The sequence below is a fragment of the Vulpes vulpes genome, chromosome 5 (genome assembly GCF_048418805.1).
Source record: "Vulpes vulpes isolate BD-2025 chromosome 5, VulVul3, whole genome shotgun sequence".
Lineage (NCBI taxonomy): Eukaryota > Metazoa > Chordata > Mammalia > Carnivora > Canidae > Vulpes > Vulpes vulpes.
The window spans coordinates 121,769,264-121,787,262 of NC_132784.1; the positions used below are offsets into that span (position 1 = coordinate 121,769,264).

General features: G+C 35.5%; 1 protein-coding gene across 39 annotated transcripts in view; it reads left to right on the forward strand.

Moving 5' to 3' along the window:
* MAGI2 (membrane associated guanylate kinase, WW and PDZ domain containing 2) overlaps positions 1-17,999 on the forward strand; it is a 1,307,576-nt gene that overhangs the window by 362,243 nt on the left and 927,334 nt on the right. For all 39 annotated transcript variants that reach the window (XM_072759854.1, XM_072759849.1, XM_072759863.1 and 36 more), the window contains one exon: positions 5,661-5,777. In XM_072759854.1, the coding sequence (XP_072615955.1) occupies positions 5,661-5,777 (117 nt within the window). The remainder of the gene's footprint in view (positions 1-5,660; positions 5,778-17,999) is intronic.

Genomic DNA, 17,999 nt, shown 5'->3' on the forward strand with positions numbered 1-17,999 from the left:
CAGTGATTCGGTGCAGTACTCTAGCTGCCTGAAAATGAGATGGCCTCTAGATCATCAGAAACCAAAGGTACAATTTTCCACCTAAAAAGGGGATGGAGCCTGCTCTGGTAGACTGGATTAGATATGTCTGTCACCTATTTTGTGGCTGTGGATCTTAACAGAATCAATCAACTTTCCTGTGATTTATTTCTCTATTTTTGAGGTAAGCCAGGCAGAAACTATTTTTTAAAAAGGAACATAGCCACATAGCCTTATAATCATTTTCTACTGTCTATTCCTTGACTTCCCCACCACCCAATAAATTAAGATAAAGTAAATTTGCAATTACTTGTGGGCATATGTTAGAGATATGGATAGGTCTTTTTCTTCTTCCAGTTTCTTATAGACTGCTTAGCTTAGTTATTTTACTACTTAATTAACAAAGAAAATGTATGAAATCCATTGTCTCTTGATGTACTTATCTTCCTGGACAATTCAGAAAAAAAAAAAAAAACAGTATCCTAGGGAGATTACCCATTGCTTTATTTCTTATAGACTAGGGATAACTTGTGGTTTGTAATTATAAATTCTTAATTAAATTAATTCAATTATCTGATTACAAAAAAAGAAAAAATCCACCAACTCTAAAGTGCACTTAGTAAACACTTTATATGGAAGTGTAGAATTGAAATCTAGCGGAGACCTTATTTGGTTCTACAAATAAGACCTTATTTGGATCTACACATACTATTATGGACTGAATGTTTGCCTCCTCCAAAAATCATATGTTGAAATCCCTTTTTTTTTTAAGATTTAAAAAAAATATTTTATTTATTTATTCATGAGAGACACAGAGAGAGAGAGAGAGAGAGAGAGAGAGAGAGAGAGAGAGGCAGAGACATAGGCAGAGAGAGAAGCAGGCTCCATGAAGGAAGCCTGACATGGGACTCGATCCCGGATCCCTAGGATCAGGCCCTGGGCTGAAGGTGGCACTAAACTGCTGAGCCACCTGGGCTGCCCACTGAGCAACCTGGGCTGCCCTCATATGTTGAAATCCTAACCTCCAATATGATGGTGTTAGAAACTGGGCAACCTTTGAGAAGTAGTTAGGTTATAAGGGTAAAGCTCTCATTAATAAGTTAAGTAACTTTATAAGAAACATTAGAGAGATGATTTCTCTCTCAGCCATTGGAAGATACAAGGAGAAGGTGTCCACTTCCCCAGATACCCAATCTGCCAGCTTCTTGATCTTGGACTTAGTATTCAGTCCCCATCCCATCTTTGCTCTGAACCCAGTGTTGGATAATTTGTGAGAGCTTTGCTTTCTTCATTTGCAATATAAAGACTTTGAATCAAGCTCTGTCTAAAGAATTTTTCTTAAGTTGTCCCTTGATGTCAGGCTGAAAAGTTTGCTTGGGGTCATGTTGAGAAAGACGTGACTGCTTTGGACTAAGAAATTTGGTCTTCAGGCTATAGATTATGAAAGTGTTCTTTAGTAACAGAATCATTAGTTTCAAATTCTTCCCAGATCTCTTATTGCCAAATATGTGATTTGAGAAGGTATTATATCTTTCAACTTAATTGTTTTATTTTGTAAAAATAAATGGATAGCTTTTCACAGTTAAATAAAGTAACTCAGAGTTTTTAAAATATAATAGTAAGCAAGAACCACTGAGTTTTTTGAAGAGAAGAGTACAGTGGCTAAGGCATTGGCAGTAGCAGTGCTCTGCTTGACGGAATGACTGGTGGAGATATAAGGCAGCAAATGCAGGTATCACTAACAAGTGACGAAACAAAAAATCCACAGACTAGAAATAACAACACAATCAAAAACTTTAACTATGGCATATAACATAGCAGATTTATTCAGTTATTTTAATAGTAGATAGCATTTACTGAATACTTTATCATGGGGAATTTAAAATGTTAACTTAAATACCTGAAATCAGGGACGCCTGGGTGGCCCAGCGGCTGTCTTTGGCTCAGTGTGATCCAGGATTCCTGGGATCGAGTCCCACATTGCATTCCTTGCATGGAGCCTCCTTGTCCTCCCTCTGCCTGTGTCTCTGCCTCTCTTTCGGTGTCTCTCATAAATAAATAAATAAATAAATAAATAAATAAATAAATAAAATCTGGAATAAATAAATAAATACTTGAAGTCAAGTAGTCTTGAGATCCAAGAGCTGTTTTTTAGCTCAGCCATTGCTCACTGCCTATTGCTTAATTCTTCTCTAATTTAAAGTGCTAATTAAGGAAAAATGTGCCTTTAAGTGTGTGTGTGTGTGTGTACTACATTCCTCTCTCTCTCTCTTTACATATGTATATATATAAAACAGTTCTATACATACATATTTAGCCATTGGGATCATGTAGAGTTGCAGATAACAGAAAACCACAATAGTTTTGGAAAATAAATATATGCTTTTTCTCATATAACAAGAAATCTAAAGGTATGTAGTTACTGATGTTGTTTTAGCTGCTCATTGAAGCCATCAGGGACCCAGGTTGTTTCTAACTTCTCCAATCTCCTAAGCATGTTGGATTTTTCCCTTGTGCTTGTCACTTTGTGGTCAGGATATGGCTGCTCCATCTCAGATATCTAATTCAGTGAAGAAAGAAATACCCTCCTTCTCTGTGAGTTCTCAATGGCTGGAACACAGCTGCTGGAAGCTGAAAGGGCAGTTAGGAAAGTGAGGAACTAGATCATATGACTGTTTCAGACCACTGTGACCTATGTGAAGACCTATTTCAGACCATGTGACCTATCTGAAGCAGAGCATGTTTGGGTCTGAAACTAAGTCAGGGTTCTCAATTAAAAAAAAAAAAAGAATAGAGGAAAGAATACTGGGAAGGCAAGTAGCAGAATTCTCCATAACAAGGATAAATAAAATTGCCTTACTTGAAAGATGCTATGATAAATTGTGAAGACTAATAAAGTATTTGTGACATATGAGGCAAGAGAAGTCCTTCCAAAGTAATTGTGATCATTTGTGTCTTTCATTTCAATTAGTGGAAGAAATATTTATTTATTTATTTACTTACTTACTTATTTACTTATTTACTTTTTTTTTTCTGGAAGGGATTTTTAAATAGTTATCAGAAACTTCAGCAGGCTATTCCATGGGGGGAAAAACAGTCACTGAATGGACAGCCTTTATTTTTTTAAGATTTTATTTATTTATTCATGAGAGATACACACACACACACACAGAGAGGCAGAGACACAGGCAGAGGGAGAAGCAGGTTCCATGCAGGAAGCCTGATGTGGGACTCGATCCCGGGACTCCAGGATCAGGCCCTGGGCTGAAGGCGGAGCTAAATCGCTGAGCCACCCGGGGTGCCCCATAGACTGCCTTTTGTTGTTGTTTTCTTACATAGGCTAACTTTGGAGAGGCTAATGTGTATTTATAGTCAAAGAATAGTTTAAACTGATCATTTATTTTCAGGGGCAAAAATCATCCTGGACTACAAAATGTGAGCTTATCCATGTTGCATTAGGTGAGTGATTCTAGCTTACTTTAGTGGACAGACTACATCTGTTGTTCTATAGTTAGCATTTGCTCGAGCTGCCAGAAATCATCTCATCACTTGGCATGTCCCACATATTAGACAGAAAGAAAAAGAGAAGAAAGCTGGGGTGCAGTTGCTGAAGGACCTATACACTTACAACTCTGCAGAAATGACAGCTGAGAACACGCAGGCAGGATGCTTGCTCTGTGGCTGTAATGAATTAACAGCAAGGGTAGACATGATCTGTTGACCGGAAAAGACCAAGGGAGAAAGACAGAATTTCAGGATTTCTAATTATTAACTACTTCGGAGAGATGTCAGGAAGTCCAAGACACATGGAAATGGAGGACATTTGGAGGTATAAATAATAGGTAATTGTTGATAAGTGTGATGGTAGTTTTAAGTGAGTTTCCTATCAGACTGCTCTGCTTCTTTGACTAAGAAAATTGTTTTGAATTTGGAAAATTATATGTACAAGCATTCTGGATATAGTATTTATATGTGCTCAAAAAGCAGTATGTTTTCCTTTGATGTCATTTGTTTTCTGCTATCAAATGATATTGGGTGGAAGAAAGATAGATTGTGATTATTTAGTTAAATATATGAGAAACTATGTTTGGAAGAATTCTTATAGTTCAGTTAAAAGCATTATTTCTTATGGCATCTTACTGAGGCTCTTTGAGCAGGTTATGAGGCAACTGAAACAATGGATTCAGAAACTTCAGAAATGTTGCAATATGTAGTTTACAAATATATTAACTACGTAAGAGGTGCTTATGCACACTCACAGAATGCTATTTTACATGGTCATAGTGGTACAAATACATTGATGAATTGTAATTTGGGGATTCAAAAGGACTTGAAGAAACTATGATTTATGTGACTATTATAGATTTCCTAATCTATCTTTAATTTTTTTGTCTTGCTTCAGTTACCTAATAGGTTTGAAAAGAAACATTTCAGGAATTCTTATTTATATTTTTATAGGTATTTTGATTTCTTTTAAGTATAAAAATAAGAAGGGCCTCAGATAAATCATTATTTAGCATCACTGGGGCACCTGAGTGGCTCAGTCAGTTAAGCATCCAACTCTTGGTTTCAGCTCACGTTTTGATCTCAGGGTCATGAGTTCGAGCCCTGCATGGGTTCCATGCTGGGCATGGAGTCTACTTAAATAAAAAATAAAATGAGATAATAATGTAGAATAATTATTTTTTAAAATGAAATTAATCTTTGATAGATCCACAGAGTAAGTTTTCTTACCTATAGCCCAGTTTATTTTTCATTAGGTTATAATGGCAAATAGGCTTAAAATTATTTCTATAATAATAACAACAATAATAATTTTTAAAACTATAACAATAAAAGAAAAAATCTCATTTTTTTCAAAACTTGTCCCAAGTTAAAAATATCTGCACATAGAAATTTACTTTGATTTATTATATAAAGGGAGAAAGCATTAATATTTGTGTAGGCTTTTTTTTTCTTTTAACTTTTCATATCACCCTACTTTATCTAAATCCATAGTGACTTTGAATAAGTTAAAAGTCTTCTCAAACCTTTAATACATATGGAATGAAATAAGCCAGTCACCAAAGGGCAAGTCTTATATGATTCCTCTTATATGATATGCCTATAGTAGTCAAATTCATAGAGAAAGAAAGTAGAATGGTGTCCGCCAGAGGGTGGGAGGGAAAGGGACAATGGAGGTGAAGGGGAGTAGTCTTTTTTTAGCCATGCAATGAGATGTACTATGACACATATCTTTTGCCATAATATAGACTTCATTCTAAATGAAAAATAATTTAAAGAATGCATTATAAAACACTGAGCACAGACCTGACAATTATCTCAGTAAATGTTATATTTTATTATTATAGAGGTAAGGTTTAAAGGGGTTCATGAGGGGCTCCTGTGTGGCGCAGTTGGTTGAGCACCCAACTCATGGTTTCAGCTCAGGTAGCGAGATCAAGCTCCCACTTGAGGCTCTGTGCTCAGTGTGGAGTCTGCTTAAAATTTTCTCTCCCTCCCCCCTGCCCTATGTTCTCTCTCTCTCTCTCAAGTAAATAAATAAATCTTTAAATGTGTTCATGACTATATTTAAGACAGCGTCAAATTACCTACTTAAAATATTTTCCAACATCCTTCATTAAGAAACTTTATCATTCTAGGAGGAATTGTTGATAAGGATCTTCGTCACTACCTCAACTTACGATTTCAGAAGGGTTCTGTGGACCACGAACTTCAGCAAATCATCCGTGACAACCTCTACCTCCGCACAGTGCCATGTGAGTACAATTGTTACTGTCTTTCTATGTTAACAGATAAATGTTCAACCATGTATTTATTATTTAAAAGAAAAGTTAAATTGCATTGATTTTTTTATGGTGGACTTTTGGGACAAATTGATTTGAGATATGGAATTTTCAAATGAAAAAGCTTGTAACTGCCATTGTGTGGTTTCTGATGACATTGCCCAGAAAAGACTTGTGATTTTCAAGCTGCAAAACTTATCTTACTTCTTAAATTAGTATTAAGAAATATTAATTCTAGTTCAGAATGTTGATTTAGAATGAATCATACATGGGGTAGAACTCCACGCTGGGAGACAGGGGAATGCAAATTAAATCTATTAGCTGAAACAGCTATTTTGTAAATAGAATCTACACTGTAACTCCCAACCTCATCTCTGGTTTGCAGCAGGGGAGCCTCACGAGTGCAAAGAAACTTATGGATTGAAGAGTAAAGATAAGTGTTCTGTAAGTCTTAGAAAGAGGTAATATTGAGTGTTGGATACAAATTTCTTATATGCAACCTATAGAAGTCCACAAAACCACAATCCCTAATTATGAGATAATAATAATCCTTCAAAAGAGAGGATTTGGTCAAATGATAAAATTCATACATCAACATTTTTAGTACCTGTTTCATTTTATTTAATAATCTTCTATTAACTTTAGGGCAACTTAAAGACTTCTCAAGTCAGGTCCTAGATCCTGAATAGATATCAAAATCTTTTTCCTTCAAGTTTTATGACCCCCAGAGACTCTACAGTCTTTCCAGAAACTCTGTGGGTGTTATGTGTATTCCTTTTGTTTTAGTGCTGCTCTGAATTTTAATAAACTCAAAGCTATGGGCTCTGAAAAGTCGCTATTAAAAAAATAAAAACTGGCTAGGATAAATAAAACAAACAAACCACACACACACACATACACATACTTGCAGGGAGAAGGTATTGAATTACCAGAACTATGTAAAAAGTAGAGATTATGGATGATTATACCAAAATGTTGAAAATACAGAGAGAAGTGAATTGGAAGGTCAGTACCGAGGCCTTTTCACCTGTGCACATCCTAGGAGGGGTAGACTTTCACCATTGTTAACACTGAATGTTCATCAAAATAAAAATGCCAGGGCACCACTATCACATATTCTTAAATGACAGTGCTTACTGATTGACATCTTGTCAGTCCAAATGTTACCTCTGTCAGTTTGTGTTAGTGAAGAGAATAGAATTTTGTGCTCCTGCTTTAAAACTAGAAGTTGAGAAAAGTGCATTCTTAAACTTGTAAGTTTGACATTAGAGTGATGGCCAGAAGAAGATGGATTAAAGTAAGTGACTGAACTATTTATAAGGTAACGGGTGGACGCATTTTCAAAGCTGTGATGTTGTCAGTGCAGCCATGTGCATTTATCTTTTGTGACATGAAAGAAAGGAGATCTGAAATACTGAATAAAGAATCCAGGCACTTTATTATGTTTAAAAGCTGAGGGAAATAGATAAGAGGCTGACATTCAGGAATACTTGTAGTCCTTGCTAAGGCGATGACATAAATAAGAAATCTTAATTAAATATGAAGATAATAGGAGTAAATTTTGCATTAGTTAATTAACTTCTTAAATAAGTCATCTCTCCTTAGAGTACCAAAGAAATGAAGGAAAAATAAATATAAGGGTAAAATAACTAGGCTTATGCGAGTAAACATAAAGAGTTTTGTGATACGGTTTCAGTACAAGGTCATAAATTCAATTAGAAGTCCTTGAATAGCTCCTATAAAGGAGATGATTAGAAATTCAATGAATCTGAATATTATAATCAATTATTCTTTGAATTTGTAACCACCACTCTTAATAGCCAATTCCAGTAATACTATTCACTGTAACTGCATAAAAGTGAAGAAAGATCTAAGATAAAAATGAGTCTGATTTATATTATCTATAATCACTTTTAAGCTGATGAATTGGACCTGGACAATCCACCATCTTCACTTAGTATATCTTTTAATAAAATGTTCAGACATATTCAGAGTGCATAACAAAAATGCGTCAGTTGTGTGAAAAATCCTGGCTTTTTTTAGAAACTTAGGTGTGTGTCCAGCATATCTATTGACCTTGAGTATGGAGTGACATTTGTTACATATTTTCTTGAGTCCAAAAGTTCTCATTGGTTTTCATGTCTCCAGCACTGTGAAAGGACAAGATATTAGTAAGGCGCATGTCACTGCTCTTACAAATGCATACATTAGTATATAGACCTCTTGTGTAATCTGTTAATGGCACCAGGAATAGGTTCTCAATGACTCCATGGAAAAAAAAGGAAGTCAACTTGTAAATATGTAAGGGTGGCTTAACTTTTTACAAGGAAAGACTGAACTGGGTAAGTCTGCTTGCTACCACCACAGTACTGCACCACCAATAACTACAACTGGGAGGAAAGGAGGAGTCTTGGAGCTAGATATCCTTGGTGTCTAGTGAATAAGAGAGGGTTCTGGGTTGAGAGCTCCAGAGACACCATCACCTCACATAGCCCTAGACACAGCCAAATTGAGTTGTGACCAACTCGGCTCCTCTATCCCTCTCTGAAGGAAATCTGGGTCCAACTGCTGGTTGATTTCCAAGCTAAGTGGGAGAGGGAGGTGGTCAGTCCAGGTCTTTACTGGGCCTTAAATACAGATAATATAAAATCCCATCAGTCTGTTCCCTGCCACATAAACAACAATTGACTGCATTTAGCCTTTTATTTTGCTTCCCCAGAACCACATTTCAGGGCCTAATTCTTCAAAAATATATTTTTTGAAGCCATATCCCTAAGTCATGGAAGGCAGGACCTGGTCACAGAAATAGGATTGTTGGACATGTAGTGAATATGAGTGTACACTCTCCTGCATATGCGCACAGAAGCTTCCATGATATCAGTTCTTCATTCTTTGAAACTGAATCAGGGAGAAAGGATCCTTATGAACTAACTCTTGATATTTTCCTTAAAACATAAGCCAGTCACGTAATTTATATCCATTAAAGACCTCAATTTGTACCTAAATGTGTGTCATTTAGTTGCTAGTTGCACAATTTATTGGAGGTAGGGAGTAAAAGAGGATACCAGTGTTCTAAAATGAGAGTTATTTTAAACATAAATACTGTAAATGAAATTTCCTACTATTAGATTTCAGGCTGAATAGGATTTTTATGTAATGAAACATCAGGAGATATGAGTATATAATGATGAGACAAAACTGTTGTAATCTGCAGTGTGCTCAAGACTAGGAAAAAATACAGATAAAGGACTCAAAAGAGCTTAGAACATCCATGAAATGGAATTTCAGTTACCTTAATAGTACACAAAAGACTATTTCAGAAACACTAAGCTAGCAGCATCTATTTAGAGATTAGACAAGTTTGTTTCATTGTAACATGCTAAGTATACAAAGTTAAGGCAGCCTGTATTGTTCTTTGGGTAATATAGATTCAAAAAAAGAAATATTAATAAAGGAATTTAATGGAATTTATACAGAAAAAAATGTTGGACTAATTTTAAAGTGTTTAAAAGTACAAATAGGGTATTTTGGTTTTAATAATCTATTGAACATAATAAAGATTGCATATAGTTAACTCGAGTCTAATCAACCATGATTAAATTGACTATGCTTCTTAACTATGAGAAAAAGTAACTACTTTCATTTACTGATGAAATTTTGGTCTTTTCTATCCTTAATATTTATTAGAGGCACAGATTAGTTTTCAAGGCAGGTATGAGCACAGATATAAATTTTAGATGCCTTTTCCCATTACCAGATGCCACGAAGAAGAACTTCAATGACCAATTTAGAAGTTTTGAAATGAAATGGAAGATAGTTAAAATTAAAGTTCTCTCCCAAGTTCATACTTTGTCATTTGGTGAGATGGTTTTATTGGGAAATATTTTAAATTTATTTGAAGCCAAAAGAAATACCAGCATATACCAAGTAAAAGACAAAAATCAATAAAACCAAAGGTCTAAAACTATTCCATAAAAAAGTGAAAATGAAAAACATAGATTTAAGATATGAAAGAAATTACTTTTATGGAAGAGCTGATTCAGGTGTAACTCATAATGATGTTTCTACATATTTAAGCACTTTAAGTTAGTATAAACTAAGCCATGTTAAAAAGAAGCACTATCAAGAACAAAATTATAAAATTTTTAATATATATATTTTGAACTTTCTGTTTTGTTAAATTTTTCATGGAGAAGCACATAGAAGCAGGCCTTAAAAGTCATGGGAACTGTTTCCTTCTAAGAAGAGCAGTTACCAACACTCCATAAGGTATAGCTATGCAAGAGATCAACATCCTGTTCTAATTAGATAGGGCTATGGTCAGAGAGGGCTATTGGAGAGAAGCTAATGAACACATATTTATTAAAAAGTCTGAAATTTTTTTGAAAAGTCTTAAATTAGAGCAGAACTTTCTAGTATAGTGCATGGGAATTAAATAATTAAATTAAAATTAAATAATTTTAATTCTTAAGCACACACCAGTACTTTTAAAGCCTATAAAAACATCTGTTAATATTAAACAAAGCAGTATGTTTTTGTGGGCATGAATGAATCTTTCTAATTACTTGTAATTTTCATCATTAAAGTATAGTAAGAAAAGAGTGACATCAACCTGTGGGTTATACTACCAAAAAATACATATATTCTTCCAATGACATGAAATTCTGTTGTTGAAAGTGATCAAGAACATTATTAAGTACTCCTAATACCTTTAAGCAAAATAGGCCCATGTGCTGGAACAGTAGGTTGAATCCTGCAGGCACAGAACTAGAGATATCAGATCCAACTGAATTTTAAAGCAACGTATAGCAACAGATGTATATTATATATGTGTTTCAACCTTAGCCATATTACTTCAAATAAGAATCATCAATTTAGAAGCTCTTTTTTAAAGTTGCTTTTAGAGTATGAATCATGTTCTTTTGCAATTATTTCTGAATCAAGTTGCCAGAGTTTTGTTCTTTGAAATGAATTTTATTTTTTTAAACAGCCTAATTATATTTGGTGCTAAATGTCGAGAATAGGGTTATTAGAGAATACATATGGTTATTGGCGTTATGGACCAAAGGAGGAGGAAATCTATAAACAAATGAAGCTAAATTTCTTGAGAGATTTATAAATGGCCCTGGAAAGCTAGCTCAAAAGAAAAATTTCAAATGTTTCTGAGCTGTAGCAAATACTTGAAAGAATTCTTTCTATTCATTTACTCATTCAGATGTATGCCTGGGTGGTACATTTATTAAAAATGTGTTATTACTTTACAGAAAGCTGTGTTTACTCTCTGCCTGTTATCACTGAGAGTAGTAAGATCTAGTTTCATGTCATATACATGAAAGTACAGTACATTTTCCTTTAATTTTTTTGCATTGAACAAAATGAATGCATCTTTCCTGTATAGCAGCATTCATGGGGTTGTTTGAGAGAATATTCTACAGGAGAGAAAAGGCTTCAAAATGTCACTTAAATGGGAAATCAAGAAACATTAGAAGCGATTGTATCGATTTATCCATTTGAAGGCACAGGACAGAGTGTTTGAATAAAGGCATGCACCTGGCACAAAAAAAGCAACAAACACCAACAGTGAACAACCTTACTGATCTTCCAAACCATAAAAAATTCCCTTTGCCCTCATTTGATCAACTTTTTGTGTATGTGGCTGTGACCCAATCTTTCCTCTTGATTTTTCTCTTCTGGTTTGTATTTCTTTCTTTCCTTTTTCCAAGAGGGTGGCTCCTCACAGGAAACCCGGGTTTGTGGACCACGGGTAAGTAGGCAGATGGTCCCAACACTCTGGGTTCCAGGGGCTCCAGCACCTGACCCAGGGAAGAATTGGAGAAGAGTGCTTGAAGCCTTTTTTTTTCCCACCTCCAGAAAAGCCAGTAATCACAGTCAGTGGAAAATAGCTCATCTTCCATGGAGCCCAGAATCTTCTCCCTGCAGACTTCAAAACTATGACCCAGATGGATATAAGGAAGTCAACATATCGCATGCCACTGCAGTGTTTGAATAGAAAGAATGGAGATTCTGTCAGGTTCAGATCTTCTTAAGTTTCCAAAGTCCACTGACCAGCACATGGGCTGTTGGATGATTATGTAGCTGAAGGAAAGCAGTGGGCAGATGGCAAGGATACTGGTGTTCTTATGGGACGTTAAGGCTGTAAATTTGTAGTAGAACACTCAATTTCTGATTCAAATGCATCTGTCCAAATGAACGAGAAAGGAATACTAATTGTGGTCACTGATATTCTAATGCCTAGTGCACTAGTCAGAGTTATCCACACTCTGTAGTTTCACATTGTTAGAGCTTGGTGAGTAGCAATAACTCTTGGCTTTACTTATTTGGCAATATGGTACTGCAGAAAGAACACTCACCCAAGAATGAAGAGTGATTGCTTCTGGACTAGACTCTGCTACTAACTAAAGGACCTTGGAAAAAACCTTACCTTTTGGAGAAAGGGGAGAAGGAGTAGGGAATGAAAGAAATAACTCTAAGATGGTCCTTTCTATTCTAAAATGCTGTAGTTTTCTGATTCTACTGGCTTGTTTTTCTTTATATAATCATTATTCAAATCAGTTCATCAAATTGGCTTAAATTATTCTGAGTCTGGAATGCCCTTGATATTGAGCAGGTGTAAACAGCTTATGGAAACTGAAGATATATCAAATACAGCAGACACTTCAGGGAAAAATAAAGAGCTGGGTTTAAATTAAGTGCAGTTCTGGATAAAACCAGCCATGCGTGTACTTTCAGATTTTTCTATGAATGTCAAGTTAAGGATGCCATCATAAGTCTGATGTTCCTTGAAATCTGCCTTCACTATTCATGAAACTCTGAAATATGGTCCAGTTTTAGTAAGTGGATGGGAAAATAAACATAATGAGAAATACAAAGCTTTTAAAATTGCTCTCCTCCTTTGGAATATGTAATGAGTTGAGATGTGACATAAAGACTTCTGAAGCATGAGGTGTATTATTGTGAAAATGTGATTCTAATTTTTATGATAAGATGTTTAACATGAAATATAGTATCTTCTAATGTTAAACTTTAATAAATGTCACTTATGCAAGTGAATGGTGCTGGGTCGATGCCCAAATAGATCTAGCTAACAGGAGGCTAAATCAGTGCTCAGTGCATCCTTACAGCACAGTTGAGAAATTTAGGAGAGTCAGTAGAGTTTCTCACTCATGGTAATTAGAAGATAAAAGTGAGGTAGGATTGATAATTGATTCGATTTAAAATGCCCATAAGAGGGACACCTGGGAGGCTCAGTGGTTGAGTGTCTACCTTCGGCTCAGGGTGTGATCTCAGAGTTCCAGGATCGAGTCCTACATTGGCTCCCTGTAGGGAACTGCTTCTCCCTTTGCCTCTGTCTCTGTCTCTGTCTCTCATAAATAAATAAATGATATCTTAAGAAAATAAAAAGCCCATAGAGCCTACCAAAGGTAGGCTGTTGTTTAGATGTTTAGAATTGAATCAGTTTCCAGTTGGTTTCCCAGTTCCTGATCTGAGCTTTCTTACTTGAAAGCTGGGTTTCAGGAATATTGCTTTTTATGCACACAAATCCAGCAAGTATCTACACAAGCTTTGTCAGAATGAAGATAGAGTTTTACAACCCAGTTGTATACATAACTGATAACTCCTTAACTTGTCCTCCAACGAGAGGACTGAATTGGGTAGCTAATGCCATACTATATATCTGTGTCCTCTCTTAATTTAGGTAGAAATTCTGAATCCTTTTCTCCTCCTCCTCCTCCTCCTCCTCCTCCTCCTCCTCCTCCTCCTCTTCTTCCTTTTTAGAATTTATTTATTTATTATTTGAGAGAATGAGAGTGAGAAAGCATAGGCAGGGGGAGCAGTAGAGGGAGTAGCGGAGGGAGTAGCAGAAGGAGAGACAGAAGCAGGCTCCTCGCTGAGCAGGGAGCCCCTTGCAGGACTCCATCCGGAATCAGGCCCAGAGCCCCAGAGCCAAAGGCAGATGCTTAACCAACTGAGTTACCCAGGTGCCCCCTTTTCTGTCCTTTTTGTCTGACACTGATGAAAAACTGTGCAGATCAGTAAAAGACCTAAATGTTTGTAGGAAAGCTGAGACTGCGTGTCCTGAATCTCGTTCATCTTAGAATTCCCAATGAAGGAATGGTTGATAGGTGCCCAGGCGAGACAAGTCCTAGGTAATGGACTTCATGAACGTCAGCCAGAACAGGTCTTTAGATTGCAGCCATCATTTACAGAACACTTCCTATGTGCAAGAAATGTTTTTCATTCATTTTCATTTTTTTAAGATTTTATTTATTTATTCATGAGAGACACACAGAGAGAGGAAAAGACACAGGCAGAGAGAGAAGCAGGCTCCCTGCAGGGAGCCCTATGTGGGACTTGATCCTGGAACTCCGGGATCACATCTTGGGCCGAAGGCAGGTGCTAAACCGCTGAGCCACCCAGGCATCCCTCCTCTGCAGTTCTGAACAAATTTTGGGAGTCCCTAGAATGTAGGAGATGCTTAGATGTGTATCTATATTTTTTTACCTAATGTTTCCATAAAAGCAGAAAAAAATCATGAAAATGCATAGTGAATTATATAAAACCTCTAAATCACACACTTATTCCCACAACTGCTATGTAGGAGCGCCCCAGTGGCATCAGTCCTACAAAGCCTTCAGAAAAACCCAGATCAGTAGCTGATTGATATTATTCAACGTTATTCAACAAAGGCATGCCCTCCTCTGTTCTTATCTGGAAGTAACCAAAACAGGAACAACTGTGTAATTTGCTTTAGAATTCATAACATTTTAATAATAAAAAAAAATGGCCCCTTCCTACTGAAAAGAAGCACTGCTTTGCCATCTCCGGATAGCTGGTGCTCTGCTGACTCAGCTGTCACTTGTAGCCCAGTACAGGGACAGCTCTTCAGTACCCAAAGCCTCCGACTAGCTCTCTGAGCATAGTTCCATGATGAAACAAGTTGGCACAACTTGTTTGATCCCTTCACCAAGAACACATGGAATTGAGATATCCACATATGCTCACAGATCCTCTTTGGCTTCTGGGAAAATGCCCCAAATCTGACTAAAGTGATCCAGATTAATATGCACAGTAATATCTAGTATTCATAGAGCAACTTAAGTCATTAAAGAGACCATGAGTAGGCAGCCAGTGAGTGGGCAGCTTCTGTCAAACTTTCATCTCTTCTTATTGCTTTCTGTGTCGAAGAATTTGGTTGTTGTCTTTCTGTTCCATAAAGCAAACAGTATATAATGTGTAATTCAGGGTTTGGCAGGAAATAAAGCCATGCAAGGAAGAACCGATTTAGAAATTAGCTGTTTAGAAAATTGCTGTTAAAATTAGAGAAGAGTGTTGCAGGATAGATCCTCAGGAATAATACTCAAAATATATAGAACTTCCCTACCAGGGTAACTGCTACCTCTGAGGCCTGTTGCTATGATTCATGAAGCCAGAATTGAGAAATTACACTGTGGCTGCAATCACCACTCCCTCTAACACTTAAGAATCTGGAAAATGGACATGGGGACCCTCCTACAGAAAACATTGTATCTCTAAAACCTTTGATGTGAAAGAAAAAAAAAATTACCTTTAACCAACTTTCTTTTCCATGATAACCCAATAAACATATAGTATCAGTGTCTTAAATTTATTAAAGACCATTCTAAGTTTTAAATTCCTTTTTTGATGAATCTATAATCAAATACTAACAATATAAATAATTGTTATTAAATATTGATGAAAGATTTACAGTACATTTTTAAAGTAAGATGTTTACTTTTCTACTTACGCTCAAGCTCCTAATGACTGATTTATAGTATGCTAATCATAAAAAAGCTGCCAGGGAAATGTATTTGTTCTTTAGAAAACCAAGATACTGATGCATTATCAGTGTATTCTGGAATTGTTCTATCTACTTATAGCATGAGACATTTTAAATGTGTGTAACAGTCTTTGTTCATTTTTTATTCACTTTATTATTAAAAAGTATGAATTTGACACTAACAAAATTTAGTTCATAATTATATTTCTCACATGAAAAAGCAATTGACAAAATTGCTTTCAGAGCATAATTTAAACTTGGAGCAAGAAAAGGGATCTTAATTAAAAGTGAGGAGTTGAATATATTATTTGAAGCACTACAGAAAATTAATTATTTTTGCAAGAAGATGCTTTCTGCACTAAGTGGCACAACATCTGTGATCGGACGTCAAAATTGGAAGCTTTTTGTAGGCCCCAACAACATTCTTTACCTCAAAGTTCATTAAGGAGTCTTTTGGTAGAATAAAATACATTTTAAAATGCACATACAAGGAAAACATAAGTACAATTTGGAGAACTTGAAGTTAAGCCAATATATTGACCTACCATGAGTTTTGGATAAAAGACATCTGGTTTCCTGATACAAACATAAAAAATTAATTTCAGTTATTCGGTAGGTTAAGTATTATTTTCATGCTGAATATGGTTATATTCATAAAAAGTTATTTCTAATTCATTAGTTGTAAAAAAGTATGATTGTTAATTTACAGTGTCATTAAGATAGATAATAACCTGTTAAATTTAAAGAGATTATAAGTTTATAAACTTTTATACACTGTAACTTATTTTAATTGAGTTTAACTGACATTGAGAGCTACTACGTACATATGGCCAGCTCAGTGCCGGAAATATAGAATGATGAAAACATGAGTCCTTTTTACTAGGAATATATCCTAACCACAAGTTCAAATACAGGTAAACAGATATTCTCATTTACAGATGAGTAAAGTGAATGTATACAAGTAACTAAGGTTACCTTAGTAATTATAATATTGTATTATATTGTATTAAAATGGGAAATAATTATTTACAGAACCTAAGTTAATTCATCTTTAAATAGCAATAATGATGAGATTGCTGGACTTGGAGAAATAGACCAAGAAGGGCTGAACTCAACTGAACAATATGAACCCAAGTTTGAGAACTCTGTTCTAATCTGCTCTTGTATATTCATACTTAAATTCATAGTCATGATTTCTTGTGAAGGGGGAGAAGAAGAAGAAGCAAAGAAAGCAGGAATCAGAAGGAAAGAAAGAAAACCAAATATTATGGCAATCCCTGAAGAACTAAAGGTTTTTTTGGATTGCCCTGTGATGGTAAACTTAGTCACACTTACTAGTTAGAGGCATATATTTTTTACTGTGCAATACATCTGGATCCTTTAGAATCTGTGAACAAAGCCCTTAGATTGAGAAAAAAAGGATCCATTATTTCCTTAGTGGAAATCTGGTTGTAAATAGAGCTTGCGGTAGTTAGGGACTGATGTGATGGTCTCTTCCTGCCTGTGTTCCCAGGAAGCCTAGAGTTACATCAAGCATGTAGTCTATCTATCTGTGAGTGCTCCCTTCGTTACTAAGAAGAGAAATGAGGCTCATAAACTGAATAGCCCAAAATCATTTGGCCTATACATGGCAGATCCAAAGTGAAAACTTGGTTTTTCTCTTGATTGATATAGCTTTAGATATACACATATACATTTATTTATATCTACTATATAAAACATGACATATGTGCATGAGTATATATGTATCTGTATCTCTATATAGTGATATATAGACCTCTCTCTCTATATATATATATATATGTGTGTGTGTGTATATATATATATATATATATATATTCTCTCTATGTATATATATAGTCTCTTCCATCAGATAAATAATAGGACATACACAACACCTGTGCAGGGGGGTGGGTATTATGTACATATTACAAATGGAAAATTGAAATTCAGTTCAAGATCACATATAGGTGATAAAAAAATAGAATGTGTAGATTTTTAACCTGGTATGGGCTTATTTTCAAATATGCATATCCATTTTATCTATCTCATATTATTATATAATTATTGCTATCTCTTATGTCTATCACATAATAGATGTTTAAAAGCCAACTTTTTTCTTCAAAATACTGTTTTATAAAAGTGAGGTTATTGTGAACTATAGCAGCCAGGGACAAAAGCCTTCAGGGAAAAGGCAAGCTTTATTAACCCAGCTTTGGAAACCAAGTGTAATTGAATAGGTAGCAGGAGCCAGAAGGGCATTCCAGATGAGGAGACTTTTGAAACTCTCCTAGCAATATGCAGGAGAAAAATAGAGGTGGAGTTTCTGTATTTCAAGGTATTGGGTGGTAAGTCAAGAGAAGTAAAGAAGGTGA